The sequence below is a fragment of the Perca fluviatilis genome, chromosome 19, assembly GCF_010015445.1.
Source record: "Perca fluviatilis chromosome 19, GENO_Pfluv_1.0, whole genome shotgun sequence".
NCBI lineage: Eukaryota > Metazoa > Chordata > Actinopteri > Perciformes > Percidae > Perca > Perca fluviatilis.
In genome coordinates this window covers 9,421,341-9,442,804 of record NC_053130.1, presented here as the reverse complement: position 1 = coordinate 9,442,804, position 21,464 = coordinate 9,421,341, and the positions used below count along the sequence as shown (strand labels likewise).

The window sequence follows — 21,464 nt, the reverse complement described above, 5'->3', positions numbered from 1 at the left end:
ATTGAGGTTGAAATAATACAATATCCGAATAGATTTTCTGTGCATCTTAAATACGTAAATGTTTAGTTGAATTGTAAACATTTGCTCAGGCATCATTTTAGGCAGCCTCATGCTCAGCTAGTTTTACGTTAGGACAGTCAAGACGTCATTTGTTTTGGCAGCGAGCGCTCGAGCCCTAACCCTAACTTTAGAAGAAGAAGAAAAGGAGGAGAGAGGAGGAAGAAGAAGAAGCAACAGCCACATCCACATTCACATTGGACGGGTTTTCTTGATACTTTTACAAGAACAATTCAACCGTTTTACATATTATCTCCCAAACGTCAAATATGTCATCGCCGCTAGCAAAACCTCAGATTATTGCGCATGTTCAGAAGAGTTTGAATTACACTGTGTTTGACACTAAATGGATTCCCTGCAGCGCGAAGTTCGTCTGTATGGGCAACTTTCCTAGAGGAACCGGAGTAATGCAAATATATGAAGTGGAGCACGGAGATGCTCAGCTTATCAAGGAGGTAGATAACACGTAAACATTTTACTCGTGTTTGCTCTTGTCCCCTTTTTTTACTCAGAAATGCATCATGTAAACGGCCTGTTTGAGGGTTAGCTATCTTATCTAGCTAGCTAAGGTCTAGAAAAGTCTTGCTAGGTTGTCTCCATAGCAACGAGCAACAAGAAGACAGCGGATGACCTAGAACGCCTCTGCCAGTCAAAAACTTGACCCTGGAGTAGACCCTGGTCTGTACTAATCGTTCTTAGTTCTAAATTGTTGTTAGTTAGTGGGTCAGTGTTTGATTAGATCTGAGTAATTCCAACTAAATAAACTGTTACAAAACATTTCTCATTGCTGTCATACATGTCTAAACATATAGTTTTTCAATTTAGGATGTTCTCCATTAACATACGGCTCAAGATCGAACCCAAATAAGTATATGTTGTTCCTTCCTTACTGCTATTCCGCTGCTTGTTGCATTGTCTCATAGTTGGAGCTAAAGAAAATCTTGCATCTCGTGTGTTTCAGGTAGAGAAACCCAAACCCATAAAGTGTGGAACATTTGGGGCCACCTCTCTTCAACAAAGACACATAGCAACTGGGGATTTTGAAGGAAATCTCAATATATGGTATTTTATCCATATCCACTAAGTATCTTCATCTTTGTATTGTCAGCAAAATGGTGAAAGAAAGCTTTTAATTCAAAATGTAATCACAAACCACTTCATATGTGCTAACTGTAGAGCCTACATCTAAAGCTGTTTTATTTTCAAAGGCTCAATTGGACAACTATAATTAAAATATTATAAAGATGAATTGCTGTCTGACTTAATGGAAAGTGAGGTCACACTGACACTGTTTTTAAGTCTACTGGTTTCTTCAGTGCAGATGCTTCTGTTGTCCACAGGAATCTGGAGATGCCTGAAGTGCCAGTGTATACTGTTAAGGCCCACAAAGAGATAGTGAATAGTATTGATGCTGTTGGTGGCCTGGGGATTGGTGATGGTGCACCTGAGATAGTCACTGGAAGCAGAGACGGTAAGAGCATTAAAAAACATTTAGGCATATGCAGTTTGCAAGTAAAAGCTTTTTAAAGCAATGACACAAAGAAAACAAAGTGAGCTAAAATGTCAAATGATCTTGGGTGTTACAGGGACAGTCAAGGTGTGGGATCCCAGACAGAAGGATTCACCTGTAGCCAACATGGAGCCCATAGAAGGAGAAACCAAGAGGGACTGCTGGACTGTTGCATTTGGTGTGTGAAATATAAGTGTTCAGCTTATGGAAGTACCTACATCCACAACTTTCAGATAACGATGGCTGTTTTAGAAATGCGAATACACACGGATAAATGTTCCTTTACCATTATCATTGAAAACACTGCTCGTTTTCTTGACAGGTCATGCCTTCAACGATCAGGACCGCTGTGTGTGTGCTGGCTACGACAACGGGGACATCAAACTCTTTGACCTGCGGAATATGTCTCTACGGTGGGAAACCAACATTAAAAACGGGGTGAGGTGAACATGTGTTGAAATGTTAAAAAATAAAAAAACAAAACATCTGCTAATAAGTGGTGTGGGACAGGCCATGTGATTTTTGTAAGGTTGAGGTTTAACACTTCCCGGGAAGATTTTCCTTTTGATTTCTTCAGTCGTGTAGAAAGTGAAAAATGACAAGAAAATGACAACCCTTTCTGAAGAAAATGAAAACAAACTGAGCGATTCGGTCAGCTCTGTGCTGAAACACGAAGAGTAGTCCTCCTAATTAGAACTGATGTTTTTATTAGGATATTCTTTCCAAACATATTATTTCTTTTGCACTCCAACCTGCACTTGAATGAGAATGTAGACACAAACAGGATCAGATGTGGAGACAGAGCTGAAAATGACTTCCCAGCTAGACTGTACATGAAACCACAAGGGGAAGTCTGCATGTTCCCTTTACACGTCGTATACAAAGCCCTGCACTGATTTTATTACCCAGTCTCTCTTATTCATCACCTCCTGAATGTAGGTGAACCCCCAGGGGTCATTATGTCCATTTCAACACATTCTGTTGTACAGTATGGAGAATAGTTTGTGGTGGACCCATGCCATGTGATAAACGTCCCGGGAGTGACCGTTATTATTTCTGACATCATGACCAGGTATGCTGTGTAGAGTTTGACAGGAAAGACATCAGCATGAACAAGCTGGTGGCCACCTCACTGGAAGGAAAGTTCCACGTCTTTGACATGAGGACCCAGCACCCTACCAAGGGCTTCGCCTCTGTTTCCGAAAAGGTAATTGACCTGTGTGGAGAGAGCCAGATGGATGTTTGGCTCCCTCGTATGGGAAAAATGTCAAAAGGTTATTATCATTATTATTATTTTTTACATTTGTACGCTACAGAGGAAAATGGGGGCACACGTGGGTTTGACCGTTTTCACAGCTGGAAGTGTTTGGAGTTGTGTTTGTCTAATCCTCTCAGTGGCTTTGAGACATTGGCCAAAAATGACACTGGGGCGGGGGCGAAGAGAGAAGTGTGGCTTTTTGTGGGAAAATGCTAGAAAAACGCACTTAAACCGTCGTTAGTGCACAGCACGATGCACCAAGTGTTTTGCTAGGTCACTTTTCTAAATATTTGTCCAGTTCTTCTGAGTGATCAACCGTTGGCACATCCGTGTCTCACACCATGAATCATAAGGTTCCACCAGATATTTTCTTTTTAAATAGGATATCAGTGTGGCTCTACAAAGTCTTAACATCTTTGGATTGTATATACAGTGGCACTCATAAGTTTATGAACCCATGCTAAAGTTGACTAAAAAGAGGAATAAAAGAAATCATCTTTTGGAAATTGATCTTAATGCCTTAATTAAAAAAATGAGGAAAAATCCAACCTTTAAGGACACCAATTTTCTTTGTGAATGAATTATGTATCGTAAATAAATAAATGTTCTTCCTTAAAATGCAGGGGGCATAAGTAAGTACACCCCTATGTTAAATTCCCATAGAGGCAGGCAGATGTTTATTTTTAAAGGCCAGTTATTTCATTGATCCAGGATACTATGCATCCTGATAAAGTTCCCTTGGCCTTTGGAATTAAAATAGCCCCCCCATCATCACATACCCTTCACCATACCTAGAGATTGGCATGGGGTACTTTCATAAAATCATCTCTCTATCTATCTATCATCTCTTTATCAGGATGCATAGTATCCAGTAACCATACCTAGAGATCGGCATTTTATTTCAGTTAGTCTAATAGCTGGTTTGATTTGCATTGAGAGATGATCTTATGGAAAGTACCCCATGCCAATCTCTATTTTATCTATTTTACAGTGTTTTGAAAGGTGCTAGGAATGTAATGTCAGTGTACTAAATCTAATCTGTATTAAATTGTTTTGGGAGGTAAATGATCCCTCTTTTTTTTTTTTAGGCTAATAAGTCAACCATCTGGCAGGTGAGACATTTGCCTCAAAACAGAGACATCTTTATGACTGCGGGGGGTGCAGGCAACTTACATCTATGGAAATAGTAAGTCATCCATCTTAAACTACAACGTTTTGTTCCATTTCAAAATACACAAGTGCTCATCATGATGGGCACTTGTGTGAATCAAATTTCCTGCTTTACTAGAACCTAATCTCTAAAATATTTTTGATGTCATTTCCAGTGAGTATCCTGCTCAGAGAAGCAAGAAAGGCTCAGATGACATGGATGTGGGCGTAGCTGGCTCCGTCAACCTCTTACAGAACGCCACTCTGTCCACCCAGCCGATCGCCAGCCTGGACTGGAGCCCCGACAAGCAGGGCCTGTGTGTGTGTTCGGGCTTTGACCAGTCTGTCCGCGTGCTCATTGTCACCAAACTCAACGTGGTTTGATAAAGTAGACCACGACAAAGACTGATGGTCAAGATCTGTGCAGCTTAAAAAGAAATCAGACCCAACTATAGAGACAACTATATATAGATTGTGAGGCTGATTTGTCTTTTATAGGATAACTATTTCCTACTGTGGGTCTTGGCGGCTGTCTGTCTAGATTTTCTACAATTGATACTTCTCTTTAGACTCCTCTTGCCAGAAAACCATTTAACTCAAATGAACTTGGAAATCCTTGGTTGGAGTTATGCCGTTTTGTCTCTGTTAAATGCTGTCCTTGAAAAATGTGTAGTTCTTGGCTGAGCCCAGCAGGCAATGTAAAAAAAAATATATACCTGTAGTGCAGATAAATACAATACCTTTCCTGTATTATCAAAAAGCCTCTATTGGGATGAAGAAATTATTCATATAGCCTCTGGTTTGAAATGACACTTTGATGATCAATATTTAATTTAACTTTATCTATTTCCATTTCTGTCGGATGCTCACTGAAACACCTGTCTTTTGTTGCACTACAGGTGAATGTTGATGTACTCCAGTTTTGATAAGTCATTTTTATTGATAACTCAGTGTTTTCAAATTAAATGTGCCTTTGGAGAAAAAGATGACCATTTTCTCAGTGTCCTCTTGTCTAAAATAAATGGCTTATTTATAACATCAGGTGTAAGGTGTAGAGGATTACTATATGTATGCACAAAGAAAGTGTCTTTAGAGCAACACCAGTCTATTCGGTAAACAGTAAGCAAACTGTGAGTCACTCAAGGATTCAAAAAGATAATAAATACAGGTATTTGTTAGAGAATTACATGCATTATTATGTCCAGCATTTGAACTTGAAGAAATCTTGTAGTTCCTGATCGTCCTCCTGTCTGTCATGGATCTGTGCGTAGACACTCTTCAGCAGCTTGGTCATACACTTCCCATCCAAGATGTCGATGTATTTGTCTATGCAACCTACGGACGCAACCACAGATTACTACATCGACATTACTGCAGTCACCATGACACAAATACTTTTAACACATGAAGTTTAATTTTAAAATGTGTCTCGTTGTTTGAAGTAAGTTCTAATTTTGTGCTTTATTTTATTTATAAATCAAACACCATGTGATACTTCATGTTATTATTGTATTGAACATAATTACACAATATTAACCAGATTTTTTCCTGTCCCATCTTATGTTGTGTATTTATAGTTATGTGTATTGATGTGCTGTGTATATTTATGTTTATGCTTTTTTTCCCTTCTGTTAAAGGTGCTATACAAATAAAGTTATTATTACTCTAGCTGGCCATTACAAAGTCAAATGTGATACAAATCTATAAATAGCACATCATGGCATGTCACATCGGCCTGGCTGCATGATTTCAATACCCAATTTAAACAACACGTTTGTTAAATATAGTCAAGGTAACTACTCTTTAAATCATGGTTCACAAAAGAATATTAAGTGCAGTGTTTGTTTAAATGTGCCTGGCATTCAAGACGGGTGGAGTTTGTCGCATAGCATAAAGAATGCCACCGTTTTATTTTTTACTAAAGAATTTAAAAGTATTTTTTGTGGCAGGCAATCAATGTGCAATCTGCAAATACTGCAGTATATTATATATATATATATTATTTTACCAGATTCTATTCATCCTTGTCATAAATGGTTAATTACTAACTAACTATTCTGCACGTAAGTACCCATTTTCTTAAACTTTAAAGGTGCAGTAGGTAAGCCTTTTAAAACTAACTTTCATAGTCATATTTGCTGAAAGTGACCCTATGTTCCAGTAGAACTACACGAAGCAGGTCATTTAAAAAAAAATCCGGCTCCTCTGGCACCACCTACAGCCTGGAGTGCAATTTGCAAAAATTCACCACTCCCTATTCAGATGCACCAATCAGGGCCAGAGGGGGTGTCTAACTGTGTGTCAATCACTGCTCATGCACATGCATTCATTCTCCCTTGTGGGGGGAGGGGCTTAGGAGACCATTTTGGGCTTAGGCAGAAAGGGGGGAGGGACTGAGAAGTTGTCTATTGTCTATTTTTTGGCTAAGTCCTGGATCTTAACAATCCTACCTACGGCACATTTAAAACCTGTTTTCCTGCAACAAAAAAAAGTTTAATAACAAGTTTAATAACACTTCTACTGCTGAGTTTTGACATATTCCAAGACTAATATTACTATGTCTACAGCATGTATAACAATAGCAAAAGCAATCACTTAGGCCCATGACTTTGCCGTATGCTACGAGGCTGGGGCCCAGCTGGGGGTGGTCGTACAGCTCCAGCGTCATCAGCATGCGGACGATCTCTCCTGTGATGAAGGCATCATCGAAGCTTTGCTGGGCCACAGTCTTCAGAGGGAATCTGCAGTACACCTCCACTGCAGCCTGAGGGTCTGATGGCTCCAGCAGCTGCACGAGCTCAATGTAGGCATCGTGGACCTAGACAGTCAGGAAATGAATCAACCACGTCGTATCTGGATTACATCAATTGACGGAAATCAACACCAGACATCTGCCAACTGCTTGTAAATCTCTACAAATAACTGCTTTACTAAGACATAAAGACATCCCCATTGAAATATAATTTCTTCTCTTTGTTATGACTGAACTGTTTGTTTTAGAGTAAAACTGCACTAGCCTCTCTGTGGTACAATCATAGACCTACCGCTCCACTGGACTTATACACCAAGACTGGAGTCACACAGTTGGGTGGGTGTGTGAAACTGGTGACGTTATTTTATTTTATAACATAATCATTGTAAGCTGCATTGTAAAAGCATTGGGCGAATGCCTGAAATCTCAATGTAGCAGATAACAACTGACCCCTGGTGCCATGGAGATGACCTCTTGGTAGAGCTGCTTTGCCTGGTCCTGGGTGTCTGCAGAGCGGGAGAGGGCACGGGCCAGACCCAGCCGTGAGTTATGAGACCTGCGGTTCACCGGACCGGACCCGCTCACTTTGTCTGCCACAGCGGGCTCTGAATACACACAGAAAGTACAGTATAATTGACTCCTTTGAGAAACCCGGGAAGAAAAAGAGGCTAAAAGTGACTGCTGTCGGTCACATTTGAGGTTTTACAATGACACAATTGTTGTTCAAAGTGAAACTGAAATATTTTGTACTTTATACTGGACGTGTTTAATGTTTGCATGTTCTTGCCAAAAAAAGGTGTAAAGAAAAGTTACTGCACCTGAAAAAAGTGTTGGGTGTGATGATGTAATGTGACACATCATCTACATTTGAACAGTTACCATTTAGATTGGGTATTAAATACATGGTGATATATAGTAAATCACCATATATGACATTTTTTTCCCCCAAATCATGAAAAACTAAGACCTTGGGGAAGTAAGGTTTATGTATGTCACTGTCAATGCTTTTGTCATGCCTTACCCTCCGCTGTCTCAGCAGACTTGTTGGCAGGGAGCTGGCCTTGTGTACCATTGTTGAAAGGTTTAGCCGATCTATCTGGCTTTGCTGCTGCTCCAGCTCTTCCCCTATAAAAGAGAACATTACGGATAATGGATTACAAAATCAGAGAGATACAAATCTAAGTTTTGATAAAGCGTACACATACACAATAGAACTACTAGATTTTTTTTACATATTTGAGTGTGGTACTCAAACTTTTCAAGACCTGTTAATGCTTCCTTAATTCACATAATTCACTCTTCATAGAGCATCTACAAGGATTAAAACTGAAAACATGTGCCAGTGAAACAGTAAAAATTAAAATTGTACTTGACATGAATATCAAGCAGGATAGAACAGAGAAAAGTAAGCATCCACAGGAAATCATCCATGAATAAATAAACAACCAAACATTCCACAGACCACATAACAGGTCGGCCAAACGCTTGACTCCGTCTGCCAGCGTGACTCACCTGGCTGCATGGATTTTGGCTGGAGGCTGGGCAGCTTTCCCTCCCCTGATGGGGTCTGGGGGGGTAGGAGCAGGAGCTTTGGTTACAGCTGCTGCCACCCGTCCTTGACCAGGTCGTCCCCTGCCCCGCAGAGCTCCTCTCTTTGCCACACCGGTCACTCCCGCAGCTTTCTTGTTTTCAGCCTCCTGCCGGTCCTGCCACCACTTTTGTTCTGAGCAAACAGGGGGTGGTTAATGTGGCTGTGGAGTTCATCTCTACCATAACTGTTGTTGTAAATGTAATACATGTATCAATTGGAAGTATCTCAGGTAGCCATATTATATATAGCCAGATTTGCCATGAGGGCCCTGCATTACATTTTTACATAAATGTAAGAAAAGGCCCATTTCTATGTAATTCTCTGCTAGCCAGCTGTGATTCTGAGTGAAAATCACAAACAGTAAGTCCACTGTGCAGACTCACTGCTCAGCTGTTTAAGTGGCTCTCCGCTCTGAGTCTTGTGCTCCAGCTCAATGCTGGCCTGGAAGCTAAGGAAGGCATCTGTTATGGCTTCCTTTGATCTGTCGGAATTTGGGTTGTTGTCATATTGAGCCAGCTGTGCCAGACCCAAGAGACACAGGGCGTGGCTGTCCCGCGGTGTGGTCACCACTGCCAGCTGGCATGCCTGTACACAGTGCAGGGGAGGTAGGCAGAAGGTACAAGTGAGATTTCTCTGTTACACCAGGACATAACAGTCAGTATATGGACTAGCTACCAAACCAGTAAACCAAAACAATGTAAAATACAAATAAAATATGCATTCTGTATGTTTCCTTGCCCAACTGAACACTCTTACCCTCTCCTGCATGTCCAGCAGCTCCTGACAGGGGGCGATAGAGGTTAGGCGTATGAGAGCTGTGAGGGACTGGCATCTCTTGGCCACCAGGGACTGCCTCTCGATGCCCGCCTTGGCCTGGCGCTCACCCTGCTCGATCAGCCTCTGCAGCAGGGCAAATTGAGCATCCAGGAGCACCCACTCCAGTTGCCCCATTATCTCGCCACGACACACACACTGACTCACACTCTGGGCAGTCAGCACTGCTACACTGAAGCATTACAGCACAGAGACAAGCAGACACAGGGTTTTCATGCACTTATTAAACTGGCTCAAACACTGGGTAAAAAGGTAGTATCTGTCAATTTCTGACTTAAACAAAACTACTGGTTTGTAACATACATGTGATAGACCTGCTCTGCACTCAAGGCCTTCTCAGACAGTGTGTTTCTCTGTTGCAGCTGGCCCAGAGTGAGAAGGCCTCGCAGGAACTGTGTGCTAATGCTGGACAGAGGGGCTGATGGATCCTGGTCCATCCAGCTGTAGACAAAATCATGAAAAAAAGAGTAACAGCACAGAAAAAGCAGCCGTGATGACCATGATTAACTTACAGTTACATACAAGCAAAAATCCAAGGCAACGGCAGGAGCTCCTTGATTGTAAATCCCAAAATGTAAACAGCAAATTTCTCCACTAGTAAGGAATCAGATCTCTGAATCTTTCAAAAACTTTCTCCAGTAACTGACAAAGAAGGTGTTTAGTGGAAAACCCAACTCGATACTATCTTTGACGGGTTTTTTCGCTATCCTATTCTCCCTCCTGCAGGCTTAAACAGAACATCCTGGTACATTACTGATACACTCTCTCCCTCTCTCACTGAATACATCCACCTCCACCATGCATGCACGCACCGCACACACACACGCACACACACACACAAATGTAAACCTCTTGCTGCAGCGCTGGCTGACAAAGTGCTCCAGTCCCTGTTGTAAGAACAGAGCAGCCTCCTTCTCTGTGTCTTCAGAGGCTTTCTGCTCCTGCTGCAACAGAGCAAGCCCTGTGAAGAATCTGAGAAAATGAACGCAACACAGGAAAGATGTTGAAGACAAAACTAGCTCTGCCGGGCCTTGTGTGAATACACAATTTCCCTACATGATCATTTGTCATGTAGGAGTTGATGACTTAATGATGGCCATTATTTTTTACTATTACAGCCACTGACACAATAAAAGTTCTGCTTCTACTACCAACAAATGACCTGACCTGAGAGCAGGGTGTAGTGGGCGCAGTGCCAGGCCGCTCTGGAGGTGCTGCAGGGCTTCCCTGCTCCTCCCCTGCAGCAGCAGAAGCCTTCCTATGTGGAGGCTGTACTCCCAGTTGTCAGGACTCAGAGACCAGGCATCCAGGTACTTCATCAGGGCCCGGTGGACACAGCTCTCTTCATCCCGCACGGCTGCACTGCTATTCTGCAACAACAGGGGAGGGAGTTCAATTTCATCTGCCATATATTGATGAGTAACTATTTAGTGGGTGCTATTAAGTATGTGTCATGGCAGTCTCTTACATTGCACAACAAGCAACATAAAAATCCATAACTTAAGTATCCATAACCTATGACACTTTCTAGTGTTTCATTTGCTACATCTAGCAATGGAAAATAAATGCTATATCTATCTATCTATCTATCTATCTATCTATCTATCTATCTATCTATCTATCTATCTATCTATCTATCTATCTATCTATCTATCTATCTATCTATCTATCTATCTATCTATCTATCTATCTATCTATCTATCTATCTATCCATCCATCCATCCATCCATCCATCCATCCATCCATCCATCCATCCATCCATCCATCCATCCATCCATCCATCCATCCATCCATCCATCCATCCATCCATCCATCCATCCATCCATCCATCCATCCATCCATCCATCCATCCATCCATCCATCCATCCATCCATCCATCCATCAAAGTCCCTCTTTGACATTTACTTTTTAGGTATGTCAATGGTGCTCCTAATTAGAGCAAGTGAAGTAAACTTAGAAGCAACTTTATGGCACAGTTACCTTGCCAGATTTCTTGAAGAGCCAGATGTAGAGTGTCTGAACATAGTCTCCTCTGCTGGACTGTCCCTGCTCTTTGAGCTGCTGATACTCTTTATCCAAGGCCTGCAGCTGGTTCTCCACCGTGGGCGTGCCGAGGAAACCATGGAGCTTGCACACAGCCAGGATGTCATCCTGATACGCTGTTGCTTTGGCGTCGCTTAATTCATCTCTGTCTCTGTCAACCTGGAGAAGAAACAAATGAAAAGGTTTCGAGAGGTCGGGTTGCTTTCAGCTGCACAATTCACTCTTCTCAAATGTAAGAACCATTTTCACCAACAATATGATTCATCAAGTGTTGAGCTGTTAAGACAAAAGAGCCCATGCACACTGTATTTGCAAAGTAATGCAATTCTATATTTCCTTTAAGCTTTGTCAGATGTATAAATCCCTGGACCTCAATGTTATATGAATGGATTTTTGTCAGGGCATTTCAGGTGTGTTTGCGTGGGTAGGTCATGGAAAAGAGTAGCTGGCCAAATGTGGGTGGGAAAGCCCTTGAGCTTGGTGCATTACCACCATTTCAGTCAGGTTAGGGGATATATTGTACAGGTATAAATGTGTATAATAGTGTCAGTGCTTAAAAGAATTTTAATAAACAAAATGTCCTTTAATAAACAGATTTAAAGAAGCTATTTAGTTATGCATGTTTTGCTACAGCTAGTCATCTGAGCAAAACCTCACAATTCGTCACTGAAGGAGCTGGCTTTTCCCCAGGACATGTCGTGACACTACCTTCCTCTGGAGGCCGTACATCTCTGTAGCGTAGTGCTGCTCCTCCAGAACGAGACCCAGCAGGAAGTGGAGTCTGGCTTCTCTGGAGCTGAGTCTGATTGCTGATGCATAGTGGACAGCAGCCTGCTCCAGGCTATGCAGAGGAGACTGGCCATCCTCATACTGCAACACATCCCCTGTGGAAATGTGAGAAACACACACATATGGTGTGCACACAGCAGACAACAATACCAGAGAGTATTTGCATATATTTGTGAGATAATTTGCATTAATATAGAGCTGAAAACTAACATTTCATAGTGACCTTAGTACCTGCATTGTACTACAGGTAAAACCAAGTTTAGGTTTAGATTGACTTTAAAGGAACACGCCGACTTATTGGGAATTTAGCTTATTCACCATAACCCCCAGAGTTAGACAAGTCGATACACACCCTTCTCATCTCCGTGCGTGCTGTAACGCTGTCTGACGGCCGGAGCGGCAGCAGGCCAGCACATAACACGCAAGTGACTGGTTCCAGTAATCCTACTGTACGCGACAGTCAAATAACGTACGCGTGTTCCTATTTACATGTTGTGATTTGTATAGTCACGGGGGTAGCAAAAACAACATAACATTAGATACCGCCGCCTTCTAACCGTAATGCGGAACTATATTCATTCTGCTACTTGGGCGGAGTGAGACAGGCTTGCTGCAAAGCAAATCACTCCGCCCAAGTAGCAGAATGAATATAGTTCCCGGTTTGTTTACGGTTAGAAGATGGCTGTGTCTCATGTTACGTTGTTTTTTGTACACGCTGTCACTCTACAAATCACAACATGTAAATAGGAACATGTTGGCGTTATTTTGTCACTTTTGTCACAATTCGGAGCAGTAGGATTACTGGAACCATTCACCTGCATGTTATGTGCTGGCCTGCTGCTGCTCCGGCCGTCAGACAGCGTTACAGCACGCACGGAGATGAGAAGGGTGTGTATCGACTTGTCTAACTCTGGGGGTTACGGTGAATAAGCTGAATTCCCAATAAGTTGGCGTGTTCCTTTAAATAATAAAAACCCACAGGGTTTTTGCCTGCATAGAGAAAGTTTTGGCGCACCCCAAAGAGGTTTTAGCCAGAACACAAGGAAAATCACAAGCGCAAAAGGGTCTGATTTTCAGCAGCCAGCCTCCTGTTCATCCACAGCCACTTTATTTTACGCACGCGCGTGGCGCTGATTTGGCTGGTTCTGAACCAGTTAAATGGTGCCTAAAAATTTATCAGATTGCAGGATATTAAGTCTTTGATACTCACAATTTCCTGGGGGAGGACCACCAGACCCACGCTTAATATGTGTTACCACAAAGGCCCATTCTGAGCCAGGAAAAACCCTGTTCTATCATGCCTGTCATGGGTTATAGGATAAATGTTACTGAAAAATAGGAACCCGTTGTGACTTTAGAGATGAGTTAGCTAACTAGAGCAGGAACAGCCAGTGAAAATGTTGTGTTACAGTTACACACTTTGCTTTTATTGGTTTGAGATTGAGGCTTATTACAGCTTTTTCCGATTGCTAAACGACAGTGGGCACAACTGGAGTCACATGTGCAAAACTCAAACTACAGTCTGCACTACCAACAGTCACCTGAGCTAAACAGTTCACATCACCTGCAAAACAGGCTCAGTGCAGCCAAACACTATGCACAAGCCTCACTGAGATAACTATCACTCAGAACACACTGAGAGTAAAAACACTAGCGTCAAACACCAATACAGAAATTACAAACTTTTTCATCTTTACAGTTTGAACAATTTGAGTGACTTGACACTACTCAATAGTTTATTTAAGGAAAAAATATAGATTGTATAGCATACCAATTTTTACATAAGGTAAAAAAGAAGGAATGAAAATCAGCAATTTTCTTCAATATAGTATTTTGTCTCTAGTAATTTATGGAATTACTGGGAATAAAACTAAAGGTACATACGTAACAGTACCAAAGAATAGTGTGACTAATCCTGCCTCTCTCCAGCATCATGTGGCAAGTTTTCTTCATCACACTGGATGTCTGCATCATCTCTAAATAAAAATGAATGTGGTGTTTCTATTGCTTTCACCTCCATTACTTTCTGAAAAACAGTAAGAACGCAGTTTTACTATAGTAAAGATATAGTGTTTTTCACTTTTTTTTTTTTATAGCTGTATATATAACCTCAGACATCTTACCTGGACATATTGGTATCTTTGCTCTTTTACCTGTTTCTCTCAAACGGTACAGTGTATCATTGTTTTATTCTTATTTGGTGTTTGTATACAAAAAAAGGCTTTCTGAGCTTTCTCTGTATAAATACCATATATGTTCACTAACTAGTCTAAAATAAGACACCTACTTAGGCTTTCAGCTAAAATTGCAATCAGCAGTGTTTGATAGGCACCAGACTGAAATATATTCTGATTTGAATGTGTGGTTAACAGTTTTGACAGCAGTGTGTTAGCATTTGAACAAAGTGCTGTAAATCTACAGTGTTGTGCACGTTGTGGTTAAAGGCATGGGATAAGTGTGTAGAGTTTTGAAAACTGTGTTCAAGCAATGAAAAATGAACTAGAGTTTGGTCCACATGAACTGCTGATGTGCAGACTGTAGTTAGAGTTTTGCACATGTGACTCCAGTTGTGCCCACTGTCGTTTAGCAATCGAAAAAAACGGTAAACCTTGTGGATTCAACTTGTAGATTCAAATCTAATTCTGTGGAATGTTGTTTGCTCACAGAACTGACATCAATCAATAAACAGCTGCAATACAAGCCGGACGTGGAGGTTTTGCTCCAAAAACTACAGGCTGGGAAGCTGGCAACAAACTAGTTATTCAGTGTTATACTCTGTTATAGTCATTTAAGATACAAATATTTCATTTCAAAAGAACAAAAGTTAAATGACAAACTAAATCAGGCTACAGACACCAAATGACAACTGAAAAAGGTTTTACTTTCATTTCAGACTGTAATGACCGTCAGAACGAACAGAAAAACAGCCACTTCAACAATCTGTTGACAGCTTTCATCCCTGAGTTACGCTCTCATGAAAAAGGTTTCAACTTTGTTAAGGTCTCACACTGAAATTAAACTCTTCCCCTAGTGTGTATTTTAAAATTGTGTTTCTGTTTCATTCAAGCACAAACACTTCACAGTACACTGCATAATGAGGAATTAAAGGATCTCCCATTTAGCCACCTCTTCTCATTTCGCTTACGAATGTTTGCATGCGTCCTTTGCATGAAATGCAGCTTCCCTTGGCAAGAGTGCCCTTTATCTGTCAGACTGACCTGCACCTCTGGCAGACGATACAGAGTCCCTGGCTGTAAACTTAACTGCTTTAAAAACTCATTTGTTCCTACCTCTGTCAAACTTTTAAACAATGCTACTTGAGGCTGTAGAGATGATGTTTTACTGTGGGGTGAGGGAAATATGTGTTACGTGCAATTATGTGCAATCTATTGTTGTGACTGCTTCAATTAGTGCTGTAGTGTTTTGTTTCTAACTGTCAAGGCATTATTTATGTGTGCAGCACATGTGTGCAGCTTGGAGTCCAAAACAAATGTACCTAAAGGGACAATAAAGTATATTGGATCATATTGGATCGTATGCCACAGCTTTTAAATTCTGGAGAATATTGCAAAAACATATCCAACAAACCCATTCTGCAGCTGCTGCCTGCTGCTAAAATTCACTTTTGCCAATCATTTAAAAGGTTTTTTTTAACTAATATACTAGATTAGTTAAAGAATTGGATTTTTTTAAAGTCCACTCATCTAATTAAACTGTTCTGTGGGCCTATGAACATAGAGCACAGCATGCACCTAGTGTTACTGTAATAGATGTATTATATGCAGTATATCTCTTAATATTACAAATTAAAAAGTTTTAAAATTCCCAGCCTTGATGATATCTACACATGTAACAACGTGATCGTTGTGTTTTTCACAACACAAGAAGTCAGACTGAATAACACTTCATCATCCTTCATGCGGCTTGATCGTGCACAACAGAAAAATAACTTGTTTATATTTTAAGAAGTAAAGATTAGCTGTCCCTATTGCTCCCTATCTCATACCATTTTTTTTTTTTTTTTTTTTTTTTTTTTTTTTTTTTTTTTTTTTTTTCTCTCTCTCTCTCTCTCTCTCTCTCTCTCTCTCTCTCTCTCTCTCTCTCTTGTTCCAATGACTTTCATTGAGTCCCCCATGGATCAGTCTCGAATGTCACTTCTCAGGGTCATCAAACAATTAGCAAGGCACAATTAACTGTGAAACAATGAGCAAGTAACTTGATGCTCGCCAGTGTTCCTGGCACATCAGATAGAGGAGGAAGCTTCAGATGCAACCGCTAGCTAGCCCATTTTCATGTAGTCTTTTAATGGCTGAAGCTGAGCTGCTTCATTTTCCTTTCTTGGGAAAGAAAGGAAAATGACTCTTCTGTCCACTGGCCGGGGATGCAAAAAATCAACAGCCTGTGTTGTTATTTAACTACAATACAAAAGAAACTCTCTGTTAAAGTGTGTGGTCATGTAGACAGTTTAACCTGCATGTTATAAGTAAAAAGAACAATAAGGGAGGGTTTTAGTGCAAATATGGTAATACAGAGTATAATATATACAGAGAATTTTTATATACATATATTGCTCTTTATTATTTATTACACCCCCTGAAAATTCAAAGTCAAAAAATATTTGTTATTTCAGTCACCTTGCATGGTGATTTATTTAAAGTATAAATTATTGGAGTCAGGGGGGTATGTCTGACAGTTTAGTGGGAGGAAATAAGGTCTGTCACTGCTGCAATTGATAATAGTTGCCAATATACTTTGATAGATTACTTGACTTCCCTTTCATTTCTGATCCTTCACTCTTGGTTTGAAAAGTGCTACTTACCTGGCTTTGGCAGGCGTTGCCAGTAGAGCTTTGTGTTATCCTGGGCCAAGGCACACAGTTTATCCACACTGTCTTCTCCCACTGTCATTTGTAGTCTTTTCTCCCAGTTACGCACCTGCATCAGACAGAGATAACAATCATCAACCCATGAAGTGCAGCAGGCCAAGCAGCAAAGCAAAATATTACCTCATATTGCTAAGTGGTATTACATAAGTTATATAAGGATGGGAATTTGTAAGGGGAGAAATGTTGTTGATTTCAATATGATCAGTAAAAGTCAAAGTTCACCCACCTTTATTTACCACAAGATGGTTTTCTGTACTATGTGTCAATATGGAACACAATGACATATGCGAGTATAAAACAGAATCAGAATGACTAAGGCAAAAAAAACAAAAAAAAACGTGACAAACGATTACAGTTATTTTGACTCTGCATACAACCCTGAATTTAATCTATACTGTGCAAGATGAGAATAAGTTATATGTAGGAGAAAATAAAACTGAATAACCCTTAAAAAAAATCATCTTCATGTTAAATGTATGGTGAGCCTACCTATGGGGGTCTTCAGACTTGTATACTGATAATGCAAAGTAAAATACATGTATTACCTCCAAACTGTGTTTAGTCTCTATCTCCAAACAACTGGATGATGCAAAGTGCTGCTTATACCAATCAGTCTCTGTCACATCCTGAAAATGAACATGAGCACAAGTGAGATGGGTTGATCAGATGCAATCAATAAAAGATCAAAGCTTTCAAATGGATTGACCTGGTGAATCTATTTACTATAATGAACATGGGTTCTTTATTGTTAGTCGAGGTATAATAACATGACACGCCTCCCATCCCATCCTCAAAGAATCATTATACACTCACTAACTGTGTCAACCCCACACACACAAACACAAGATCCTTTTACTGTTGAAGTTAAACCAGCACTTAGTCACTGTCAAGGCTGACTTGTAAATAAAGTATGAGCAGAGTCAAGGTCCATAGCAGTTATTATGGCAATGCAGAACTCTGTTTAATCTTTCATTCTGACCTTTGCATCCAGGTCCCCTGTGGGTTTGTGTGGACAGTCCAGAGAGTGTGACCCCAGCTCAGACAGTTCCATCACACTGTCACATCCTGTGTTAAAAAAAAACACACATCAAAGACACAATATATCACACACTAGGAGTGGATAGTAGCATTGTCCTCCACTACTGAAACCTAAAAGACAACTTAAATGACACATTTGTGACCAGTGATTGTCTTTTTTTTCTACAAAATGAGTCCAGTTTAATTAATAACTCTGCAGAACTGCTTTTCAATTCTTTAAAATTTATTTTTTAACAAAAGTATTTAACTACTGTTGTAAACATGTCTATTACATGTTGTTCGGGTGTGCACCTTTTTGTAATTCCCCAGAACTAACCTCTGCAAGTAAAAGAAAATCAATTAGAAAGAGATCTTTGTTGTCCAGAAATACTTCTCTGACTAAGCAGGGCTCAAAGGATGCAGCCTACATCTAGAAAGACAAGGTCTTAATTAAGTAATAATATCCCCCTCATTACAGTAACATAATAGTTGTCTACAGTGACATCATGTTACATGATAGTACAACAGTGACATCATGTTACATGATAGTACAGGGAGTATAATCAGGACTGCTGAGAGGTAAGCCAGAATGTATAACTAGCACATTAACGATGTAGTTATATAAGATATCATTAGAAACAACTCAACTGATGTAGAAAAATCTCAATGGCAGAGTCAAAGAGTCAGTTACTCTGGCAAGAAAGGTAGAGGTCTTGAGAGGAACCATGTAATGGCAATAACTTATCTTTTATTCTTTGATCAATGTGACTGAATGCATGCTCCTGGGAGGTTAGCAAGCTATTACCCATCTATCCTTCCTTCTACACCACTTGCTTTTTTCACCAAAAATAATATAAATATTCTACCCACTGACTTTTAATTCGACCAATAAGCACCTCCACCGTAGCTGTGCTTTAGACACATCTCTTTGAGGAGCTAAGACTCCAAACTTCACCTCTGTAAGTAAAGAAACACTTGACCCGAGCAGCAGACATCTTCCTGTCAAGGTCCAGTTCAACAACCTTCCAGCCGTCTCCCAGAGGACAATCGCTAAGTGGGTCGACTTTTGATCTTCGTGCCAGCATCTCGATATAAGGCCTTGAGAAGATGTGCTTTGGGTCACTGCAAATCAACAGGGAACCAGTTAGATCTTGGCGGCATTTGCTAAACCAATATAGAAGGTAGTGTGCGCCTGATGCTGACTACTGATGTACTGCACCATTCAGCATTTTTTTCTAATTTCAAATTATAAAAAAACGACCAAAGTGATGAACTTAAATGGCTCCAATGAACCAGAAGTGTAACAAAATAGCAATTGATGCCCTAAATTATAAGTATTATATATTAGGGGATGAGAAATTACTATTGATATTGTGTATCTGATACAGATTGTCATTTACTTTCATTTATTTTACTATTGCATGAACTGTAAAAGAAAAACAATGTTAAATATATTATGAATGTGATAAAGGAGGTAACTGCTGTTACAACTGCCAACATTTTCTCATATCAAGTGTGTTCCTATTCAGATCTTACCTGTGGTTGATAGATATGGGTCTATATAAAGCAGTCAGAGATACTGGACATTCATAGTCCAGCTGCTGCTTCTCATCAGTGAAGGTCACAGCCATGGGGATTAACTCTCGAGTCACCAACACTGTGTACACCTGACAGAGTCAGAGGGACGTTTAGAGCCTTTGAAACAGCACAGCATTATGAAACCTAAAATTATCCAAACAAACTCTACTCTTGAAAGCTGACTTATATACTATTATTTAGGAAGATACAACCACTAACTGTGTGCAAAGCTTTAAAATGTAAGATTACTACAGGTTAACAGGTAGGTTATTAGGTAAGGATAAGGTACACTGCAAAGCAAGATGTATATGTTTTGAAATATATAATGTCAACAATTTAGTGTGATGAAACATAAAGTCGTCTCATGTCTCATCTACCTGTGAATTACTGCCATCTGCTGAACAGACTGAGATCTCCACCACAGTGTCTCCAAAATTCAGAGGGACCGGTTGTGAGCTGTCCTCTCGATTCACTGTAACTTTGATGTTTTTGTCTGGCACCTTGGGAAGCAGGGTCACAGCATTACAATGAAAGGGAACAATACCTGCAGAAAAAGAGTTTACAGTGGGAGTGACAGAGATCAAAAACCCAAACAAAAATGGATCTGATAATCATAACAGAAAATATACAGTATACACCCCTACACATAGGCTATACAGTATACTACTCTTTATATACAGTCTATGATATTCTACCATATTTTAATATTTATGAAAGTAAATTACCATCAATTAATATATTTACAACACACAATAGACCTTTTTCACGGCAGACATGTTGACATGTCATAGTAGGAAAAGCACAGGTGTATTCAAAACTATTAATGATGGCTGCATTCCACTTAGGAGAGGCCCTGGTATTGTGCATGCTGACTCACTGAAATAGCTTACTGGGACACTTGATGGAACTGAGCCATCGTTAAGGTTATCAGTGTCAGCTGTGCTTTTCCTACTATGACAAGTCAAAATGTCTGCTGTGAAAAAGGTCCACTACTGTTTTAACTTTTTCCAAATCAGTTTTTCTTGCAAATAAATATGTATTTATTTCTTTGTTAATTAAAACATCGAATGGTGTCCCAATTACATACTGTTACTTTAATACAACTGCCTTACAGCAACACGTAGGCCGCCTACTGTGTCATAGTGTCACATGAAGTCTGTACTCACTGTTATATTCATAGATTTTGGTGCAAAATGCAGGTTGAAGTGGAATATCTCCTTCCAAAGCCAGATTACTGAGTTCTGCTATCTTTGCCGACAGCCTGGTGATTTCCACACAGTATTTCTTTATGGTGCCATCCTCAGCTACCACCTCAACTTCTACTCTGTTTATCCCAACATTCAGTATAATGGTACTGGAACCGTCACCAAAGAGCTGAAATATTAAAAAAAACGAGGTTACATTTTATGTTTAGTTTATCTATGAGTTTTACTAACCAGAGAAAAAGTGCACACAACTTGTAGGACGGTACTCACAATACTGTATGACGCCCCGCAGTCACTCGCATTCAGGTCCAGAGTCACTTTGTCGACATTGCTCTCAACTGTCACTTTGTAGTCTATAACTTGTGGTGTGAAGGCTGGATGGAGCGTCCCACCAGAGAGTGAAAGCTTCTCCAAATCACAGTTGTCCATGTCTGAAGGCTCTTTTACGGATGGTTTACTTGTGTTCAGCTACAGCGGTGTGTACAGTCCAAGTCCTAAACGCACTTAGCTAGCTAAACTGTTGCCTGGCATGCCAGCACCATGGATGTATAGCACACTCAGCTTCGTTTACCGCAATGACGCCCCAGATTACCATGGTAACGTGAACACCCCTGCTGCCTTCATAAATTAGTTAATAATAGCATACGTTTTAGACGCGTTTTCTCTGAGTAAAAAGCGCAGTCATGCCGCTTGGTGACTAATAAAAACAAATTAAACCAACAACCTGTTGTTAGTTTATAATCTTAGTGTTAAAAACATGTCAAATCTGTAGTTAGTAGTAGCTGATTTGCTCTTC

General features: G+C 40.3%; 2 protein-coding genes across 3 annotated transcripts; one reads left to right on the top strand and one right to left on the bottom strand.

Moving 5' to 3' along the window:
* Positions 1 to 141: 141 nt before the first annotated feature.
* Positions 142 to 4,963, top strand: dnaaf10 (dynein axonemal assembly factor 10). The gene is made up of 8 exons (XM_039783261.1): positions 142 to 512; positions 1,019 to 1,119; positions 1,398 to 1,528; positions 1,644 to 1,745; positions 1,890 to 2,005; positions 2,640 to 2,774; positions 3,914 to 4,011; positions 4,151 to 4,963. Exons 1-8 carry the CDS (start codon positions 327 to 329, stop codon positions 4,356 to 4,358), a joined length of 1,077 nt encoding a protein of 358 aa, XP_039639195.1. The 5' UTR covers positions 142 to 326; the 3' UTR covers positions 4,359 to 4,963.
* On the bottom strand, positions 4,895 to 21,461 carry LOC120547702. 2 transcript variants are annotated; one of them, XM_039783259.1, is made up of 20 exons: positions 20,939 to 21,461; positions 20,630 to 20,837; positions 19,841 to 20,007; positions 19,422 to 19,552; positions 18,841 to 19,007; positions 17,848 to 17,933; positions 17,414 to 17,494; positions 16,803 to 16,917; positions 11,903 to 12,078; positions 11,132 to 11,353; positions 10,319 to 10,521; positions 10,001 to 10,123; positions 9,455 to 9,592; positions 9,074 to 9,323; positions 8,701 to 8,902; positions 8,239 to 8,449; positions 7,748 to 7,851; positions 7,177 to 7,331; positions 6,570 to 6,792; positions 4,895 to 5,309 (listed from the first exon to the last, which is right to left on the bottom strand). In XM_039783259.1, the coding sequence occupies exons 1-20, from the start codon at positions 21,095 to 21,097 to the stop codon at positions 5,170 to 5,172; spliced, it is 3,261 nt and encodes a 1,086-aa protein (XP_039639193.1). In that variant the 5' UTR covers positions 21,098 to 21,461; the 3' UTR covers positions 4,895 to 5,169. The 2 variants fall into 2 exon arrangements, with proteins under 2 accessions (XP_039639193.1, XP_039639194.1); XM_039783260.1 differs by lacking the exon at positions 20,939 to 21,461 and having other exon boundaries at positions 19,841 to 19,963; positions 20,630 to 20,706.
* Positions 21,462 to 21,464: the final 3 nt, after the last annotated feature.